At 48.3% G+C, this 22,257-nt stretch overlaps 1 protein-coding gene across 8 annotated transcripts in view; it reads right to left on the minus strand.

Annotated features, from left to right (window-relative positions):
• LOC147101623 (endophilin-B2-like) overlaps window positions 1-22,257 on the minus strand; it is a 125,228-nt gene that overhangs the window by 14,278 nt on the left and 88,693 nt on the right. For 5 of the 8 annotated variants that reach the window (XM_085965336.1, XM_085965337.1, XM_085965333.1 and 2 more), the window contains exons 5-7: window positions 20,263-20,355; window positions 15,875-15,937; window positions 5,486-5,509 (exon numbers count right to left, since the gene is read on the minus strand). In XM_085965336.1, the coding sequence (XP_085821462.1) occupies window positions 5,486-5,509; window positions 15,875-15,937; window positions 20,263-20,355 (180 nt within the window). The remainder of the gene's footprint in view (window positions 1-5,485; window positions 5,510-15,874; window positions 15,938-20,262; window positions 20,356-22,257) is intronic. The other 3 variants (XM_085965339.1, XM_085965340.1, XM_085965335.1) reach the window with 2 other exon arrangements.

The raw sequence follows: 22,257 nt of genomic DNA on the forward strand, positions 1-22,257 counted from the left end.
TGCGAAAGGGAATCCTACTGATCGCTCCCTCATCTAGTCTATGAACCACATCAGGAGGGCGTGAGTGTGTGTAAAATATACAGAGTCACAGACGTGTACAGTGCACACTTTCACCCGTCAGATCGTTCCAGACCAATACTGTGTGACGACACTGTCCAAGTGTCTAGAAAAACCCGGTCAATGTTTCAGCGGCGCCCATGAGGAACCGCTGCAGCATAAAGCGCAGCGCTGGGCCATTCCCTGCAACACCCGGAGAGTTGCTGTTACCCAAGGTACAGATGGCCCACGCCGCCGTTGAACGCACGCGACCAATGTATAACCCATGCCCTTGAACTCCAGCTACTTTATCTAATATCTTTAAGTGGTCTTCATGACTTCAAGGTGGCCTATTGACTTGGTGCAACCATGAACATTTAAAACATGTAATGCAGCATCTGCTTCAGTTCGATTGCTCTCTGAAATATACAATTGAAATAGTGATTTTATTGCATTATAAAAATATTTTACAAATACTACTCCAGATGTCAAGGCGATCAGCTAACTGGTTGCTAATAACTACCATGGATTCCATGATAGGTGTTTTATGATTGCTTCTACATGCACTGAACCACCTTGAAGCCCACCCCTTGCGGCAGTCTAAACACAGAGAATAAATTGCAAGGTTACACAAAAACGAGCAACACAAGAGAGAACTGAATTGCAAGCCACCGTTTTCCAGATGGGAAGGAACAGTAGCATAGCACGGTGGGTCTGGCAATAGTTCATGCACTGGAGACCGAGGAGAGCAGCATACTAAATTGGCTGACACCACAAGTCCCGGCCAGAATGGAGATGGTTGGGTGATTTCTCCCGTCAATCACGCCTGGAGACGGTACTGCTGTAAAGTGACTGGGATTGATTTTACGCACATTATTTGTAACTACCCTCCACTCAAACTGCAGGAGAAATAGACTCTGTAGACTGTTTGCAGTCTAAATAGACTCTGTTTGCTGTAAGTCCGGCCATAAGCCTCAACCCTTCATAGTGAATTATACATAACAGCGAATAGCGGACACGTTACAGGAGCTCATTGTCCACATTCTAGCATGGGTGGAGGGCACTGGAGCATTGAGCTAGAGACCTCTCCGTGTGTGTTAGTGTAGACCATTGTGTGCAGTGTTTGGGCCAGGTCAGACACCACCTGCAGTGTGCGTTTACGGCTGTGGTGCGCCAAACACATTAAATACACGGGTTTGTGGATTGGGAATGTTACACGTGGACCTCTCTCAGGGAATATACTGGATTTTAAGGAGATAGGGATTGGGCTTCTTACACCATTCCTTTGGCGGCTCGGGAATATAGAACAATAAAACTACAGTAAGAACCACAATCACAGCCAAATCTGGAAGGGAGGAAGTGTCTGGCCCTGATGCTCTGGCCATCAGGAGTGTGGGGCAGGCTCGAGGGGCCAGCTGGTCTGTTCCTGCCCGGCAATTTTGTATTGAGTAGATTGGGCCTATACTCTCTGGAATTTAGAAGAATGTGAGGTGATCTCATTGAAACATAAGATTCTGAGGGGGATTGACAGGGTAGATGCTGAGAGGTTGTTTCCCCCTGGCTGGAGAGTCTAGAACTAGAGGGCATAGTCTCAGGATAAGGGGTCGGCCATTTAGGACTGAGATGAGGAGGAATTTCTTCACTCAGAGGGTTGTGAATCTTTGGAATTCTCTACCCCAGAGGGCTGTGAATGCTGAATCATTGAGTATATTCAAGGCTGAGATTGATAGAATTTTGGACTCTAGGGGAATGAAGGGAAAAGTGGAGTTGAGGTCGAAGATCAGCCATGATCTTATTGAATGGCTGAGCAGGCTCGAGGGGTCGTGTGTGACCTACTCCTGCTCCTAATTCTTATGTTCTTGTGTATGTGCGTATGATCAGGAAGACTGGGTGGCTTTGTTCAGTCACCAATCTCACTCCTGCTCTGGAATCAGCGTTGTGGTGGTACAGTAAATGGTTCCATTGCCCCACAGCAGCCCACGCTGCTGCTGCAGTTCCAGGCTAGGCCTCCAGGGCGCTGCACAAAGTTAATAGATTACATTTACCAGCTGGTTAGTTAAACAGAAACAAGTATAGCCACACCGAGTTGTTCATTAAAAAAAAAATGTTCGCTTTAAGATGTACAACCAGAAGGTTTAAAAAAAAAACACACCCTGTATTTAGAGAGACATTGCATTAGATAGTCAGAAGTGAAGCATTAACATATTCCAACAATTGTACACCGAATCACCAATAATTCATACCTTTGTTCAAACCTCCACCAGGTCCAATTTTAAAAAAAACGCCCCGACATTTGACAAAGCAATCAAACCGAGTTTTAGAGATTGGGCCGAGGCGTGTGGCAATTTATCATTCAGTGCAAGAGAACCAAGAGTGGGTAATTCTATGGGATGGGTGAAGAGAGCGATCTCATTCTGGGCTGTGCAAAGGGCTAAAAATTGGATTATTCCTTACGGCCAATGGAAAGGAATAAAAAACAAACTGCAACACGCTGGCGCCAACTGAAACCGGTCTGAAAAATGTGCGAAAGGGTATTCCGTTCCAAAGGTCATGCAAGCAATGCTCCCTCTAATTTCTTTTGGCCCACACGGCTCCTTTAAGGGGCCGCACGGGCCATTCAAAATTCCGCGCACGCGCGGTTTGTTCTATTTAAAAGCCGGCCGACCGGCTGCGCGGGACCCGCAGAGCGCTGCGTGGCCAAGCAGCTTAAAGGGAACATTGCATCCAAGACTAGATTTTTTTTTTTTTTTAAATGCCCCACCCCATCCCACCCTCTCAGAAACCAGTAAACACACTAATGCAACAAGAACTTCAATTTAAAGTTAGAAAATGAAAGAATATGACCAAGATCCAGTCTAATTGGTTACACGGGTAGGATTGAAACAAAAGCCAACACAAGGGGGAGCTGGCTACAGATTTGTGTCTCACTCCAGAGGACCCGACTGTACGAGGGTTGGAATCCGTTCGATGGTAAAAGGGATAAATAAACCAGTTCGGATTGCTAGCATTGGGCCCGTCTCCCAAAATCATCAATGTCCGACTTACACCCTTAACATACGTCTGTCATTTTCTAGAATCGTTCTTATTCCATGCTTGGTTAATCAAACAAATTATTAAAAGATATTGCTGCATTTGTACTGAAGCAATACTCGGGAACAGCCAAGAAAGGAGCTGTCTGTAAAGGTGCAATATATACACTGGAGAAAATGGGCTGCGTTTTCGCCTGAGGTAAAAAGGGAATTCATTTGTTTTCCTAAACAGATGACCATCAGCAGTTTTTAAAAAAAAAATACCAATTCGAGCGTCTTAAATTTATCTTTCAGACACATCTTTGGGATTTACAAAATAAAACTTAAATGGAGAGTCATCAGTGCCTGAGGAGCCGTGCAGCAGGAGTGAAAACTGCAGCAGTTCATTTTCACTGCAATCCCCCTCCACACACACAACACTCAATACTGCAAGAGGCCAAGGTTTGTGAAGGCAAGCAACAGTTTGAGCCAGAATTAGCAGACTATCCCCGCGGGGGGGCAGTTGCTCCGGTGTTTGCTATATATTGCAACTTTAACTCGGCATTCTCCTCCTCAATAGACGTGAAAAGACTAGAGCGCAGGTCACACGGTAATTACAGAGCAAGCTGCCAAACCCCAGGGCAGGCGGGCAGGGGTCGAGACACCGAGCTGTCCCTCAGCTCATGTTTAAATGGAATTGTACAGCTATTTACATCCAAAAAATAAACACGACAGACAAGTCAGATTAGATTTTTGACACAGAATCAGCGTTGAGCTGGTTTTCTTTTAATATTGGGTCGAAGGTGCTTTTTGCACTGCGGGGGAGGGACGGTCGCATTGAAAGAGAATCAGAAGTCCCACTTCCAAAAAATAAAAACTTCCTATTTTCAGCTGCAATTGTTGAGACTTCCCCCCCACCCCTCTCTCTCTCTCCGTTCCTTCCCCAGGTGTGGATTTATGGATTGGAAACTGGACTGGATGTGATTCCAGCTGCTGTACATAGTTTGAAGATCTACTTTGCACCAGGGGCGGGCAGGGTTTTTTTAATCCCCATTCTCACTGATGTGTCCCTTCGCCAGTCCCACTATTGAGAACCCTGCTCCACCCAGCACCCGCCCCCAACCTCCCCCGGGCCTGTGTGTCAGCCATGGCTCAGAGGGCAGCACCCTCGCCTCTGACTCAACAGGCTGTGGGCTCGAGTCCCACTCCACAGACTTGAGCACTAAAATCCAGGCCGACACTCCCAGTGCAGTACTGAGGAAGCGTCGCACTGTCGGGGGGGCAGTACTAAGGGAGCGCCGCACTGTCGGAGGGGCAATACTGAGGGACGCCACATTGTCGGAGAGGCAGTACTGAGGAAGCGCCGCACTGTCGGAGGGGCAGTGCTGAGGGAGCGCCGCACTGTGAGAGGGGCAGTACTGAGGAAGCGCCGCACTGTCGGAGGGCCAATACTGAGGGAGCGCCGCACTGTTGGAGGGGCGGTACTGAGGGAGCGCCGCACTGTCGGAGGGGCGGTACTGAGGGAGCGCCGCACTGTCGGAGGGGCGGTACTGAGGGAGCACCGCACTGTCGGAGGGGCGGTACTGAGGGAGCACCGCACTGTCGGCGGGGCGGTGCTGTGGGAGTGCCGCACTGTCGGAGGGACGGTGCTGTGGGAGTGCTGCACTGTCGGAGGGACGGTGCTGTGGGAGTGCCGCACTGTCGGAGGGACGGTGCTGTGGGAGTGCCGCACTGTCGGAGGCGCCATCTTTCAGATGAGACATTAAACCGAGGCCCTGTCTGCTCTCTCAGGTGGATGTAAGAGATCCCAGGGCACTATTTCGATGAAGAGCAGGGGACTTATCCCCAGTGTCCTGGCCAATCCCTTACAAGGTTGGCGGAGTACAGATAGACTGCATACGCCGACTCAACCCGAGACAAGACCACTTGGGAGGCACACGAGACACAATGAGGTGAACCATCCTCCATTCAGCCCTCCCCACGTAGGCCTTGAATTATGCGTACAAACCACCATATTGGAACGGCCCATCGCTCCCCTGGTTTATCTTCACCCCCAACCCCAACCCTTCCACAACCAAAATCTTCTCTCTTTCTAGCTGGACATTGGCAACTCATGCTGGGATACCACGCCAGCCAGGAACCCTCCGGAACCTCACCCATGTTTGAACCGCCCGTGGGCCTCAGAATGTAAAAGAAAACGGAAGTGGGAACTGATGGCAATCGATGTGAAGCTCAGATTCTGATCTCCAGTTGTGGGAGTCACGGCCCTTTTTAAGCAACGCAAGTTTGGCACTGGTCAATTTTGAGAAGTGTGCTCGTAAAACACCTTAAAAACATTTTTGGGGGTTAAATTCCCCAATACTAAATCACCAAGTAACCAGCAGCCTAGTTTTTCCAGTGCCAATGATATTTCTCAGCAGGTTTTTGTTTCGGATACTCACTTTCGCCACCTCCTCACTCCAGAGCTGCAAATCCACACAGCAACAAGAAAGGAGATGAGTGTTTGATACTGGAAGGAGCTCATTGTTACTGACGTTTAATGCGAATGATGATTAGAGCACGGTGATAACACAACACAAAACACAAATATGCAGAAGGAGTGGGAACACTCACAGGAGAAGAACAGAAAACATATTCATACTGAGGACAACAGGATCGTAGCCACCGGGAGTCTGGTACGGGTTCACAGAGCTTGCCTAAGAATTTACAGCACATAAAATACCGAGCAAAAACCGTGGTGATGTACCCTCTGGATCAGAGCTGAATCAGGACTACATTTCACAGCAGATTAACAACAGCAAAGAAGATTTAGGTTCCAACAAACCAGTGTTAGTTTGGGTAAAGGGTTTTCATGGGACACAAGGAAAGTATGAGCGAACTGATAGAAGTATGAATCAAGTTAACATCGACTCCTGCAGATCATAAAAGGTCTGGATTTTTACTTTATATGTTTTTTTTTAATTCATTCACGGGATGTGGGCGTCACTGGCAAGGCCAGCATTTATTGCCCATCCCTAATTGCCCTCGAGAAGGTGGTGGTGAGCCGCCTTCTTGAACCGCTGCAGTCTGTGAGGTGAAGGTGCTCCCACAGTGCTGTTAGGGAGGGAGTTCCAGGATTTTGACCCAGCGACGATGAAGGAACGGCGATATATTTCCAAGTCATGATGGTGTGTGACTTGGAGGGGAACTTGGGGCTGATGGTGTAGTTATAAACAGTGGCACTTGCTACAACTTACAGGTTAGGATGGAATGATCGACACAGTCCATTCTCACATTGACTGGTGAATTGGAGTGATAGACTAACAGTGGAAAGCGGTTTCCCTTCCAATCATTCATTAATTGAATTGCCAGTAAAGACTGAAGCTTGTTTTTGTTCTTAATGTCCTGGTTTAACCCCTCTGGGAACTGAATGGATTTAACATTCAATCCAGATTGTTTCTGCTTGACCACTGGCAATAATAATTTTAAAAATTCTCGCAGAGTCATAAGATAAGCAGAGAAGTCAATAACCAGGGGGCATAGATTTAAAGTAATTGGTAGAAGGATTAGAGGGGAGTTGAGGAGAACTTCTTTCACAGAGAGGGTGCTGGGGGGTCTGGAACTCACTGCCTGAAAGGGTGGTAGAGGCAGAAACCCTCATCACATTTAAAAAGTACTTGGATATGTGCTTGAAGTGCCGTAACCTACAGGCTACGGACCAAGAGCTGGACAGTGGGATTAGACTGGAGAGCTCTTTGTTGGCCGGCACAGACACGATGGGCCGAATGGCCTCCTTCTGTGCCGTAAACTTCTATGATTCTATGACAACAATTGTGTTTTGTTAGCCAGGTCCGATATGTCACCATGGAAACCCATCACCATGTTGAAGAGTCTCCAAGCAAGATGCCGAAATATCTTACATAGCTCTTACAGAGCTGGCACAGGCACGATGGGCCGAATGGCCTCCTGTGCAGTAAGATTCGACAAGAGGGTGGGGAGTGGGACTAATCGGAGAGCTCTTTCAAAGAGACAGCACAGGCACGATAGGCTGAATGGCCTCCTTCTGTAGCTCAAGATTCTATAAGGTGGAGTTTCTGCTTGCCTGATATGGGGTGCACACTCTCTCCCCAGACGGACACACTCCACTTATCCAGCTCTAGAAAACCAAGGTGAAGGTTGGCAGGGCACGGCACAGAGAGCCTCAAGTGCGTGCGGGGGAGCGGCTGGAGTTTAACCAGCTAAAGCTGCAGAGCTCACCAGCAGGAAACGCCCATGGGCTAGTAGCTCGGATGCCCCTACTCACTGGGGGCTACGGGCTCGCAGGATTATCAAGTTGGGCAGGAAGGGTGTGGAAGAGAGTTTTAAACAGGTTTGCCGAATTCGCGCTCATTATTAAGCCTGGGAAAGTGACGCGCTGCTTCAGTTGAATACTCAGTTCATACTTGAACAGCAAAAGTATGAAAAGTTGCAGGAATGTTAATAGAAATGGCAAGTTACAGCACTGCATAGAAAGATCTCCCGTCAGAGAAAGTGGAAATACCTTCCTCACAGAACGAGAAGTTAAAAACGAGAGATCCTCGACTCCTAGTTCAGCAGATAACTCAGTACATGTAACAAGGAGCGCAGTTCACACCTCCGATACACTAAGGGGGCACGAGATCATAACCCCCATCGATAGACTAAGGGCTGGTTTAAACATTGCAAGAGGTGAAGATTCTTTGACAAAAAGTGTGTGTTTTAAAAAAAAATAAAGCATTGATCTTATAGAAACATAGATAGGAGCAGGAGTAGGCCATTCGGCCCCTCGAGCCTGTTCTGCCATTTAATGAGATCATGGCTGATCATCCAAACTCAATACCCTGTCCCTGCTTTCTCCCCATATCCCTTGATCCCTTTAGCCTTAAGAAATATATCTAACTCCTTCTAGAATATATTTAATGAATTGGCCTCAACTGCCTTCTGTGGTAGAGAATTCCACAGGTTCACCACTCTCTAGGTGAAGAAATTCCTCCTCATCTCAGTCCTAAATGGCTTACCCCTTATCCTTAGACTGTGACCCCTGGTTCTGGACTCCCCGATCATCGGGAACATCCTTCCTGCATCTAGTCTGTCTAGTCCTGTTAGAATTTTATAAGTTTCAATGAGATCCCCTCTCATTCTTCTAAACTCCAGCGAGTATAAGCCCAATCATCCCAATCTCTCCTCGTACGTCATTCCTGCCATCCCAGGTATCAGTCTGGTGAATCTTTGCTGCACTCCCTCTTCACAGTCTTGTTTTGATTACATACTATTCTGTTCATCTGCTAGTGATTCTATCAGTGAAAATCCGGTCATCTCCAACTCCTGGAGTTTTGTGAGCAGTGTGGAAGTTCCTGACCCCACACCTCCATGCACACTGGAGGAGGCCCACCCCCGGGGTAGGCCTCCTCCAGACTCCCTGCCCGCACCCCGAGCCCCGACTCTCTGCCCGCACCCCCACCCGCCCCGACTCTGCCCGCACCCCCACCCGCCCCGACTCTCTGCCCGCACCCCCAACACTCTGCCCACACCCCGAGCCCCGACTCTCTGCCCGCACCCCCAACACTCTGCCCGCACCCCGACTCTCTGCCCTCAGCCCCCCATCCGACTCTCTGCCCGCACCACCCCCCACCCCGACTCTCTGGCCTGCCTGACTCTCTGTCCCACCCCGGGGACTGGATCGAATATGATGCCATTAGCTGTGGAGCAGAGTGTTTGGTTTTACTGCCACAAACCCAGCTCCAATCAGTTAGAACATCAGCACCTCTGAAAAAGGCCCTAATGGCCCATTGGTACAGCCAATGGATTATCGATTCAGCCAAAGAAGTATAAAGCAAAGCAGACTCAAAGCTAATCTCAATAGTCAGAAGCTCTATAGGAAAGGGGTAAAATGTATCTCTTGGCTTCAGAATGAATCAGTGCTGCTTAAAAGTTAGTGAGATCAGTGACAGAGAAATGCCCAACAGCTGGTTAGTGTTAAAGAAATATCTGCTGTAAGCCAGTAGTGGTGGAGAAATCCTCACGCTCAGATCTCCGTCCCAGGCTCCGGCTCAAGGCCCCAGGCCCTGTCCCAGGCTCCAGGCCTTGTCCCATGCTCTGGCCCAAGGCCCAGGCCCTGTCCCAGGCTCCAGGCCCTGTCCTAGGCTCCAGGCCTTGTCCCATGCTCTGGCCCAACGCCCAGGCCCTGTCCCCAGGCTCCAGCTCAAGGCTCAGGCCCAGACCCTGTCCCCAGGCTCCGGCTCAAGGCCCAGGCCCTGTCCCCAGGCTCCGGCTCAAGGCCCTGTCCCAGGCTCTGTCCCAGGTTCCGGCTCAAGGCCCCAGGCCCTGTTCCAGGCTCCGGCTCAAGGCCCAGGTCCTGTCCCAGGCTCCAGGCCTCAGATGGAGAGCAGTAATGAACGCAACACACCAGGGGAGAGGATTGGGAACACAGAACTATCAGTGAAATTGAAGAATCGCCATTAAAATAATCCCATTTGGGATTTCCCAGCCACTTTTAGGAGTTTAATTAGACAGAAACAAATGTTCCTGACAGGAGAGGGTGGGAGGTCCTGTGTAGAGTTCTGCAATACGTTTTCTTTTCTTCAGATAAGATGAAGGTTCGACAGTTACTGGTTTAGTAAAATTTCAAGTTGAATTTGTCTTTGGAGTATTACATAAAAAACAGGAAGCAAAAAGTACAAAAATTCTAGGTAGAAATGGCTTCAAAAATTAAATATAAACTCTCTCATTATTTTATCCTGTGAGTACGGAACACCGGAATTATACCAAAAGGAGGGTGCAATTATATGGAACGTGTATATAAATAGCTGGGCAGGATGGCGTAATCTACAAGAATAACTACTTACATTTATACAGCGCCTTTAATGTAAAACATCCCAAGGAGCTTCACAGGAGCGATTATCAAACAATATAAAACAACACTACTCACTCAGAGGAAATACCTTCCTGGGTTTTCAAGTGGGTTTAGACATTGATGCGTATGATTTTAGTACTTTATTTCCCCATTTCTCAGATGAGAGAGAGTGTTACTAGTGTTGGCTAAGAATTCCCCACAATAGAAGCATAGAAGATAGGAGCAGGAGTAGGCCATTCGGCCCCTCGAGCCTGTTCCGCCATTTAATGAGATCATGGCTGATCATCCAAATTCAGCACCCTGTTCCTGCCTTCTCCCCATATCCCTTGATCCCTTTAGCCTTAAGAAATATATCTAACTCCTTCTTGAATATATTTAATGAATAGGCCTCAACTGCCTTCTGTGGTAGAGAATTCCACAGGTTCACCACTCTCTGGGTGAAGAAATTCCTCCTCATCTCAGTCCTAAATGGCTTACCCCTTATCCTTAGACTGTGACCCCTGGTTCTGGACTCCCCCGCCATCGGGAACATCCTTCCTGCATCTAGTCTGTCTAGTCCTGTTAGAAATTTATGTTTCAATGAGATCCCCTCTCATTCTTCTAAACTCCAGCGAATACAAGCCCAATTGACCCAATCTCTCTTCATACGTCATTCCTGCCATCCCAAGTATCAGTCTGGTGAATCTTCGCTGCACTCCCTCCATGGCAAGAACATCCTTCCTCAGATAAGGCGACCAAAACTGCACACAATACTCAAGGTGTGGTCTCACCAAGGCTCTGTACAACTGCAGCAAGACATCCTTGCTCCTGTACTCGAATCCTCTTGCTATGAAGGCCAACATACCATTTGCCTTCTTAACCACCTGCTGCACCTGCATGCTTACCTTCAGCGACTAGTGCACAAGGACACCCAGGTCTCGTTGCACTTCCCCTTTTCCCAATCTACTGCCGTTCAGATAATAATCTGTCTTCCTGTTTTTGCCACCAAAGTGGATAACCTCGCATTTATCCACATTATACTGCATCTGCCATGCATCTGCCCAATCACTCAACCTGTCCAAATCATACTGGAGTTTCTCTGCATCCTCCTCACAGCACACACGCCCACCCAGCTTTGTGTCGTCTGTAAACTTGGAGATATTACATCTAGTTCCCTCGTCTAAATCATTAATATATATTGTGAATAACTGGGGTCCTAGCACCGATCCCTGCGGTACCCCACTAGTCACTGCCTGCCACTCGGAAAAAGACCCGTTTATTCCAACTCTTTGCTTCCTGTCTGCCAACCAGTTCTCTATCCAAGTCAGTACCTTACCCCCAATTCCACGTGCTTTAACTTTGCACGCTAATCTCTTATGCTGGACCTTATCGAAAGCCTTCTGAAAGTCCAAATACACCACATCCACTGGTTCTCCCTTATCTATTCTACCAGTTACATCCTCAAAAAATTCCAGCAGATTAGTCAAGCATGATTTACCTTTTGTAAATCCATGTTGACTTTGTCCGATCCTGTCACTGTTTTCCAAGTGCTCTGCTATCACATCTTTTATAATGGATTCTAGCATTTTCCCCACTACCGATGTCAGGCTTACCGGTCTGTAATTCCCCGTTTTCTCTTTACCACCTTTTTTAAATAGTGGGGTTACATTAGCTACCCTCCAATCCATGGGGACTGTTCCAGAGTCTATAGAATTTTGGAAGATGACCAGCAATGCATCTACTATTTCTAGGGCCACTTCCTTAAGTACCCTAGGATGTAGATCATCAATACCTGCCTTATAGCTATAAAAAAAAGACTTGCATTTCTACAGCACCTTTCACGACCTCAAGACGTCCCAAAGCGCTTTACACCAATGAAGTACTTTTTGAAGTGCAGTCACTGTAGGAAACGCGGCAGCCAAGTTGTGCACAGCAAGCTCCCACAAACAGCAATGTGATAATGACCAGATCATCTGTTTTAGTGATGTTGATTGAGGGATAAATATTGGCCCAGGACACTGCTCTTCTGCGAAATAGTGCCGTGGGATCTTTTACGTCCACCTGAGAGGGCAGACGGGGCCTCGGTTTAGCGTCTCATCCGAAAGACGGCACCTCCGACAGTGCGGCACTCCCTCAGCACTGCACTGAGCGTCGGCCTAGAATTATGCGCTCAAGTCTCTGGAGTGGGACTTGAACCCACAACCTCCTGACCCAGAGGCGAGGGTGCCGCCCACTGAGCCCTGGCTGACACCGAGAGTTATCAGATGGTGTTTGTGAAACCTTGGGAAGATCCAACACCGATAGGTAGAAGCCATTTTAGCCTGTGCGACCTCGCTCGCAATTCTCAAGTTCAACGCCTCAAATTTGAAATTCTCATCCTGGTGTTCAAATCCCTCCGTGGCCTCACCCCCCCACCCCCCCATCTCTGTACCCTCCTACAACCCTCCGAGATCTCTGCTCTACTCCAATTCTGGCCTGTCCATCTCCCACTACCTTCGCTCTGCCATTGGCAGCCGTGCCTTCAACCGTCTAGGCCAGAAGCTCTGGAATTCGCTCCCTAAACCTCTCCAACTTCCTCCCCCCCACCTCCTAGAAGACCCTTCTTTAAAGCAGGTCACCCTTCCCAACGTCTCCTCCTTTGGCTTGGTGTCCATTTTTGTCTGATTATGCACTTGTGAAGCGATTGGCACGTTTGCTTACGTTAAAGGTGTTCTATAAATGCAAGTTATTGTAAAGGCTGCAAGTGTGGGAAACCTCGAAATTGTACTCAAGTGAAGGATCGTAAAGAATGACTGCGCTGAGCCGAGTTGTTGAAAAGCCTCCCTCGATTATGCAGGATGCTTTTCCTTCAGCAACAACAGGGGGAAAAAAAGAGATTTTCTTCTCACAGACTCAAGACAAATCCAACTTTCTTCAGAATCGGCACTTATGATTATGGGTTAGTAGCAGACTAATCTAGATCGGAGAAGGCGAATGCCGGAGGGGGCAATTAGTGCCACTTATTACATACCCTCTCAAAAGAACTCAGAAACGAGGCGACTGGGTGCAATGCAGCGGGCGCCAACGCTCGTTGCATTGACGAGCAGGAAGTGACGAGTGCAGCTTTTATTTATTAGCTTAAAGCTGCAGAAGCAAAGTGCAAATTCACCACTGACCTGCACACCCTGGCTGTGCTGCATCCCAGCCCATTAAATCGCCAAGGCACACCGTATGAAATTCCGTTCAATACAACATACCGCTACATTTAAATGTAAATTTGCTAGAGAAAGGCCACCTTGTAGGCGGATGAATAACATTTTGAGCACATCAGAGGAGGAAGAGGGTATGTAATAAATATGGTATTGGATTGGTGATGCTTTTTTATCAGATTAGACTCACAATTACTCTTTGGGTACAAGGGAGATGCCCAAACCTCAGGAGGAGGATTTTGACGGGCATCGAGAGTGAATGATTGTATCCGCGGGATTGGCATTCACACGTCATTGGAACATAGGAACAGGAGTAGGCCATTCGGCGCCTCAAGCTCAAGCCTTAAAGCACGGACATTGGTGGCTCCATTGAGGTAGAAAGGCCAGCGCCCTCTACATCCTGCATCTCTGGCCCTTTAAACTGAATCATCAAATTAGTCAGCTATGGTGGGGAATTAAAATGGGGCTCAACTGTCGTAACAGATACAAAAAACTAAGTGGAAATATCTCCCACTGAATGAGCTTAAATGGGGGGGGGGGGGTACCTTCGAATAGAGGTAAGTTTAAAAAGAGAGTTGATAACAGATGGTAAGGGAAGGACTTCAGAGGATTGCAGTGTTGGGACAGCGCACAGCAGATCTCCACGCAGCCACTGACCTCGCCACGATGCATCATATTCAGTGGAGAGTTCAGACACAGGATCGGCTCCCAGCCACCTGACAAATCGCTCTCTTGGAGCCAGTTGCTGGATGCAGAGGGAAGCAAATTGCTTGCACTCAGCACCTCTCCCGTCTGCCTGGAAACATCGCAACATGCTGTTCCAACAGTGCACGATACCGCAGCATCCTGTCCCACCAGACCAACCTCTGGAAAGGTCCCATCCTGTCCCACCAGACCAACCTCTGGAAAGGTCCCATCCTGTCCCACCAGACCAACCTCTGGAAAGGTCCCATCCTGTCCCACCAGACCAACCTCTGGAAAGGTCCCATCCTGTCCCACCAGACCAACCTCTGGAAAGGTCCCATCCTGTCCCACCAGACCAACCTCTGGAAAGGTCCCATCCTGTCCCACCAGACCAACCTCTGGAAAGGTCCCATCCTGTCCCACCAGACCAACCTCTGGAAAGGTCCCATCCTGTCCCACCAGACCAACCTCTAGCAAGGTCCCATCCTGTCCCACCAGACCAACCTCTAGAAAGGTCCCATCCTGTCCCACCAGACCAACCTCTAGAAAGGTCCCATCCTGTCCCACCAGACCAACCTCTGGAAAGGTCCCATCCTGTCCCACCAGACCAACCTCTCGAAAGGTCCCATCCTGTCCCACCAGACCAACCTCTAGAAAGGTCCCATCCTGTCCCACCAGACCAACCTCTAGAAAGGTCCCATCCTGTCCCACCAGACCAACCTCTGGAAAGGTCCCATCCTGTCCCACCAGACCAACCTCTAGAAAGGTCCCATCCTGTCCCACCAGACCAACCTCTAGAAAGGTCCCATCCTGTCCCACCAGACCAACCTCTAGAAAGGTCCCATCCTATCCCACCGGACCAACCTCTAGAAAGGTCCCATCCTGTCCCACCAGACCAACCTCTAGAAAGGTCCCATCCTGTCCCACCAGACCAACCTCTAGAAAGGTCCCATCCTGTCCCACCGGACCAACCTCTAGAAAGGTCCCATCCTGTCCCACCGGACCAACCTCTAGAAAGGTCCTTTTCTGTATCACTGTTGTAGAATAGAGTTAGACTGGATGGAGCTCAGGGACTGTGGCAGACAGATTTATACTTAAAACTAGCCCTGGTTAAAATCTATACTGCCTCCAAAATACTCTAAGTTACAGATCAGGCAACAGGAATAATAAAGTGTTTATTATTAGGTGGAGTTATCCTGTAGATATTGCACTGTGGATTTTACATTTCACTGTTAAAGAATATCTGATCAATGCTATGGAGTCCAGGAGTTGATCCTGCTTTAGCCTGGAGGTTTTGGAATGTAAAAAAGTACATCGAAATTACACAGAATTACATCGAGTCTCCACCACAAAAACAGGCCATTCGGCCCAACTGGTCTGTGCCGTGAGCCTCCTCCCACCCCTCTTCATCTCACCCCATCAGTCTATCCTTCTATGCTGATGTACTCGTTTAAGTACAAATCTATCTGCCACAGTCCCCGAGCTCCATCGAGCCGAGCTCTATTCTACCAACTGTGGTACAGAAACTTGCCAATCAAGTACTAGCGGGTTTAATAATTCATTATTTGGACAAGTGGGAAGGAAGATAGTCTTCTCGTGGCCAAGTCAAGAACCATCTGTCTGGGAAAAGTGGGGAGGGCGGGAGAGGAAAGGGGGACAAAGACTTTGGGCAGCTCTGCCTTTTATGGATGCGTCTGGAACGACCACCAAAGCGTTGACTCGACCGAGGCAGCCCTGGAATCTCCAGGAATCGAAGATTAATCTCCCGGACACTGCTGCGGGCAAGACCCAGGAGAAAAATCATAGGGGGGCCGTTAATAGAAATGTTTTTCTCCCCCCCCCCTCATTTTCTTTGAGCTTTTTTGTTTATTAGTCCTCGAGGTATTGGAAATGGGGACTAAAAAGGGCTGTTTGACTGAGCAGGGTCATTGGGAGGTCATCTGATGAAAGCACCAGGAATACGCCCAACCAGAGTGGACAACCCAAACCCAGGTCGCAGTTTTGAAATTTGGTCCATTAGGAGGCCGAGTTAAAAAGGGTCACCAATCCTTATAGCATACAATGTAGGGGGAGAAAGGCAGAAAACAAAATGGGAAATGTTGATTTTTGAGGCTTTGCCGATGTCTTACCGCAGATGCACTGGCCGACAGTACATAATTGCGAGGCCTGGTCTCCTGAAAATCAGGTGTCGCCTACAAGGCGGGAAGAGAGTTCACACAAAAAAAAAAAATCATGCATAAAAAACAAAACATCTGCGGACATGTCTTAAAAGGAAGGTCGCTTCAAACTTGAAAAAAGTACTCTGGCTCCAACAAAGGCCTGGAGATGTGCGGGGGAACTGGACTCAATTGCTGGAAGGCAGGCAAGTGCTACTGAAGGAAGGACGGTGCCCAAGGAGATCTCGAAACCCACACTGTGCCCAGTTTGAGAGAATGGCAACGCATCGAGGAGGAGCAAACCCCCCCCTTTGAACTAGTCTGGGTCAATGTGGGATTTGAGGCCTCCGGACAATGGACGCAGTTCCGACAAAACAGATACCGCTGCAGAGTGGGAAATGTTACGTCCCTCACAGGCATTGTACCCCTGGTCAGTTTTAGAGTTTGCAGGTTTCTTCCACACCGCATGTTCAATTTCAACTTTACCAGCCACACCACCCCAAGATTCCATGCAGGGGTCATGGAGGTGGTGGGGTCGGGTCAACGGACCAACACACTGAACCAACAAATGTCAGTCGGTTAAGTCAATCTAACCGCTAGTTAAACTAGCGGTGGACACTAGGAAATATCTGGGAGCAAGGTATACATTTCACCTGTAGCAAAGGGGTAGCTGCCTACACCATGACTGGACATGCGGGACTTAAACCAATCCCAAACTCTTCAACATATATATATATATATAATATCGTGGAACATAAGGAAATGGAGAGCCACTGGTTAGATATGAGCCTTTTGGTTGGATTTGGAGTCTCCATTGGGGAATACAGCAGAATTTAAGACCAAAGGGCTTTGGCACTGCACTAAAACGAGACCCCCTTTAAAAATTGAGCAATGTAATAGAATGGCGGCAGCTGTGATTTGGGAAAAGCAGCACTGGGAAGGGGTGAGGCAAAGATCAGGTTAGAACTGCAGGAGCTTTCCAGTTTTGAGGGTGGGCGGGGATAGGAAATTAGGGTAAAAAGATGGAGTTGCTGGCAACTGTGCAAAAGTCACCAAGAGTTCAAATCTCGAGCCCCGACTCTCTCAAAACCTCTCGCTCAGAGTTAGCTTCTTGACACCCAAGTTAGGGGAGGGAGGGAGGGAGGGAGCTCTCGCCCATGGTGGAACCTGCCCACACCCCTGGCTCTCCTCACAGGATGTAGCACAATGCTCAGAGGGGGAAAGGAAGGAAGAAGTGGGGTAACAAAAACAAAAACATTGCGGATGCTGGATATCTGAAATAAAAACAGAAAATGTTGGGAAATACTCAGCGGGTCAGGCAGCTTCCGTGTGGAGAGAGAAACGGAGTTAACGCTTCAGCTCGACGACCTTTCATCAGATGCTGCCTGAGTGTTTCCAGCACTTTCAGTCTTTATTTAAAGAAATGGGGTATCTATTCTACCAATTCCCCATGTAAAGCTCGAAAGGGAGGATGGATTATAGGCGAGCAAATCAGCAATTAAATGTTTCACCCTGATGGAGGCCATAGAAATGTCTCAAACAATTTGACATTTGATTAAACAAAAAAAACTAGTTCCGACCAAAAAGGTCATTCTGAAATGTTGCCGTGCGGCCCCGATTTTAACTCCAGGTACATTCCCCGCTCAGGCCGGAGTTAAAATTACAGTCGGGTCTCAACGATGTCATTGAGCCGCAGCATGCGTATGTGAAGGAGGACCCTAAATAACAACAGAAAACGCTGGAAACACTCAGCAGGCCCGGCAACATCCGTGGAGAGAGAAACAGAGTCAACGTTTCAGGTCGAACCCCTTCTACAGAACTGAGAGAAAAGGCAGGAAATGAAACAAAAGGCCCCCAAACTGCCTTTTGTTTCATTTCCTGCCTTTTCTCTCAGTTCTGTAGAAGGGTTTCGACCCGAAACGTTGACTCTATTTCTCTCTCTATGGATGTTGCCTGGCCTGCTGAGTGTTTCCAGTGTTTTCTGTTGTTATTTCGGATTTCCAGCATCCGCAGTATTTTGCTATTGCAGAAGGACCCTGTTGGCTCCGGGCGGGCGTCCTTGCTGCCAGCTCAGGAGAGCAGCTTAAAATTGCAGATGTTGCAACCGTGGCGGCTTTTGGACAGGTGAGAGCCGGGGGCGATTTTAACCGCCCGCCCGCCAGGTTTCTGCTGAGCGAGGGGGGTTAAAATCACCCTCGTCTAAAGTTTCACCCTACGACTGACAGCGATGAACAAAAAAACAGACTTGGTGCCACTTTTATTTTGTGCCCCAATCGTGTCTGGGAAGCATATTATGGGCTATTATAGGAGACAGGCGATAAGCATAATCCGGCCAGGTTCTGGTCTCCATTCCTAGCCTTTAGGCACCGACATCTCCACTCAGTTTCTGCCACTGTTTGTGCCAAATAAATAAACACTTGGATGACTGGATAAATACTTGAAGGGGAGAAAATTGCAGGGCTGCGGGGAAAGAGCGGGACTAATTGGAGAGCTCTTTCAAAGAGCCGGCACAGGCACGGTGGGCCGAATGGCCTCCTTCTGTGCTGTACGATTCTTAAGCAAACCTGTAATGGGATGTAGCTTTTTGTCAGGCAGTGAAACAAATACTAAAAAAAACCAGGTTTGCAGGGAGAGAGATTTTGCTGGGAATGATTTGGGAGGGGAGTGGGGGGGGGGGGAGTATGAGAGCAGGATTAACAAGAACCAAAATAAAACTACACGAGCAGAAGAACCAAAACTGGGGGGGTGGGGGGGGGGTAGTCTAGACGTGACCATCGGCAACATTAGCGGACGAATGTTCCACCCCTTTTGTACCACGTTCCTCTGTCGTCTATTTATTGGTTTATTTTATATATGCTAATGTCTCCACTAAGGTCGTAGCATAGGAACATCATACGGTGTTCCACGCCAATCGGCAACTGTCCTTTCGAGGCATTGGACTGATTTCTACCATCCCGCCTTACGGACGCCCAGTTACGTTCTCAGTTAAGAGTCTCCTGAATTTTCTTAGGGGCAGGGGTCGAGACAGAAAGACGAGAGGATAAAAATAGGAGGAAAAGAACGGAAAGGAATGAAAAGGAGGGAAATAGCCGACAACAGTAGGACATTGCAAGAACAACAGAAAATGCTGGAAACACTCAGCAGGTCAGGCAGCATCCGTGGAGAGAGAAACAGGGTTAACGTTTCAGGTCTGGGACCCTTCATCAGAACTGGAAAAAGCTGGAGATGTAACAGATATTAAGCAGGTGCAGAGACGGGGGGGGGGGAAGATTTAGGAGGGGAGGAAGGAATTGAAAGAATATACTGTGCTTATGTAAGAGGCAGGAAAGATAAAATGTTGCAAATGGGAATGGCAAAAATCATACAGCATGAAAAATGGGGGCAGGGGTTATTGTCTGAAATTGTTGAACTCGATGTTACTATTGTAACAGTAGGACATTGCTCTTTTTCCAACTCTATCATGAACACTGACACACGGGGTTAGGCACAGAAATGACAGGACTTACATTGTATCAAAGTTCAAAGAGACTTGTCCACCAAATACAACCATTGCAAAGCTTCCCCCCCCCCACCCCCCCCCGCCCCCACTCCCCGGTGCCAATGGAGGCAGATCACCACACCTGGCTGCAGGTACAAAAAGATCGCCACACCTGAAGGTGCAAAAAAAACCTTTTTTTTTTTAAAAAGAGGGGCAGAAAAACCTCCAATTCCAAATTAGGATCAGCAACTAGAGCGATCAAATGAGTCCCAGTTCTCAGCACATCTCCACCGACTACTGCACTAAAGCCCCTCCGCACCCTCCTCAAACACACACACAGGGTGGGGTGGGGGTAACTCATTCACTAGCAAGCACACAGCTTGGCCGTCCCTCCTGTTTGCAGTGGCTGGTCGGTCCTGCGAAGATCCCATCGGTCCAGCTGGCTTCAGAATATCAGGTAGTGAATGAGTCCAAAAAAATTTTTTTTTTTATTTTTTTTAAAATATCCTAGAGAATGTTACGGAAAACCAGATCAGAGAAATCAGCAGTTCAACCAACAAGTACTCACTTCTCCCTCACACTGCGCAGAACACAACAAGGGGGAAAAAAACATTGGTCAGTAAGAACCACGGGGAACAATGTACTCGCGACACTGAGTTAAAGACAAAACGCTATAGAATATCGAAGAAAGAAAAATAAAAAAGAGATTCATGCAAATGCATTAACTCTCCGAGTTTGAGCAATTCAGCAGCGAGGAGCGGCAGTCTCTGGTCAAGGGTCCAGGCTTATGGCCGGATTTTTTTTAAAGCGCGCACGTTGTTGCCGTGAGACTCAGGAGAGTTAATGAATCCTAGCGATGGGGTGAAGAGAGAGAGTCACGTACTGCTGCCTTCGCCTCAGCTGCCTTCGCTTTCTTTAATCGGGCCTTGCCGGCATCCAGGTCCAGGCGCCTGTTCTCCAGAAGTCTTCGCTCCTTCTATATAATTAGGAAAACAAAACAGAAAAAGCACCTTTCTGCTGCACCTGTGTCACTTCATCCATTTCACGTTCCCGCCATTCGCCAGACGCATTGCCGAACTAATGTCGGCTTCTAGGCTTCCACAAGTTGACCTTGTTGCCTTACGGGCTCCCAGATAAAGAAAGACTTGCATTTCTATAGCGCCTTTCACGGCCTCAGGATATCCCAAAGCGCTTTACAGCTAATAAAGTACTTTTTTGAAAGTGTAATCACGTGGCAGCCAATTTGCGCACAGCAAGCTCCCACAAACAGCAATGTGTTTTAGTGATGTTGGTTGAGGGATAAATATTGGGCCAGGACACTGGGGAGAACTCCCCTGCTCTTCTTCGAAATAGTGGCCGCGAGATCTTTTACGTCCACCTGAGAGAGCAGACGGGGCCTCGGTTTAACATCTCATCCAAAAGACGGCTCCTCCGACAGTGCAGCGCTCCCCCTCCGACAGTGCAGCACTCCCTCAGTACTGGCACTGGGACTGTCAGCCGAGATTATGTGCTCAAGTCTCTGGAGCGGGGCTCGAACAGACAACCTTCTAACTCAAAGGCAAGAGTGTGAGCCACTGAGCCACAGCCAACACCTAAAGTCAGAGTCCCAGGCGGAACTGTTCCACAAGGTCTTGAGTGAAAGGAGAGGATTCAAATAGAATTGTCTCTCTCTCTCTCTCTCCCTCGATTCCCAAGGAGACCAGGAATCCATTCATAACCGATTTAAATCGCTCCACCACTGGTGGCCGTGCCTTCAGCTGCCAAGGACCCAAGCTCTGGAATTCCCTCCCTAAACCTCTCCAGCTCGCTCTCCTCCTTTAAGATGTTCCTGTGACGCGCCTTGGGACATTTACTACATTAAAGGCGCTATATAAATGCAAGTAGTTGTTGTTGATCCTTTATCTTGGGCCGGTTAGATCAGGGCGTGAGCTCCACGGACGAGACAATTCAAAGCAAGTAGCACTCCACAATTGACACCTGGTAGATCACAGGAACATAGGAGCAGGAGGAGGCCATTCAGCCCCACAAGCCTGTTCCGCCCTTCAATTAGATCATGCCCGATCTGTCCCTCAACTCCACTGACCCGCCTTTGCTCCATATCCCTTAGCCAACAAAAATGTATCAATAGCAGTCTTGAAAATTTCAACTGACTCAACATCCACAGCCTTTCATAGAATCATCCAAATTTGCGGCACAGAAGGAGGCCATTCGGCCCATCGTGTCTGTGCCAGGTGAAAAAGAGCTCTCCAGCCTAATCCCACTTTCCAGCTCTTGGTCCATAGCCCTGTAGGTTACGGCACTTCAAGTGCACATCCAAGTACTTTTTAAATGTGATGAGGGTTTCTGCCTCGACCACCCTTTCAGGCAGTGAGTTCCAGACCCCCACCACCCTCTGGTGAGAAAAGTTCTCCTCAACTCCCCTCTAATCCTTCCACCAATTACTGTAAATCTCTGACCCCTCTGCTGAGGGAAATAGGTCCTTCCTATCCTTTGGTGTAAGAGTTCCAGATTTCCACTACCCTCTTGTGAAAAAATGCTTCTCGATTTCACTCCTAAACGGCCTGGCTCTAATTTTAAGGTTATGCCCTCTTGTTCTGGATTACCCCACCAGAGAAAATAGTTTCTCTTCATCTACCCTTTTATCATTTTAACGACCTCGATTAGATCGCCCCTCAACCTCCTAAACTAAGTTTGTGTAACCGGTCCTGCTAATTTAACCTTTAAATCCCTTGCATCATTCTGGTTGATCTGCACTGCACTGCACCCCCTCCCAAGACCAACACAGAGCTCCCCAGTTCCAGCTCCGACGAAGGGTCATTGACCTGAAACTTCAACTCGGTTTCTCTCTCCGTAGATGCTGCCTGACCTGCTGAGTGTT

This window comes from Somniosus microcephalus, chromosome 23 (assembly GCF_052327205.1).
Source record: "Somniosus microcephalus isolate GS21.2 chromosome 23, FLI_Smic_1.0, whole genome shotgun sequence".
Taxonomy (NCBI): domain Eukaryota; kingdom Metazoa; phylum Chordata; class Chondrichthyes; order Squaliformes; family Somniosidae; genus Somniosus; species Somniosus microcephalus.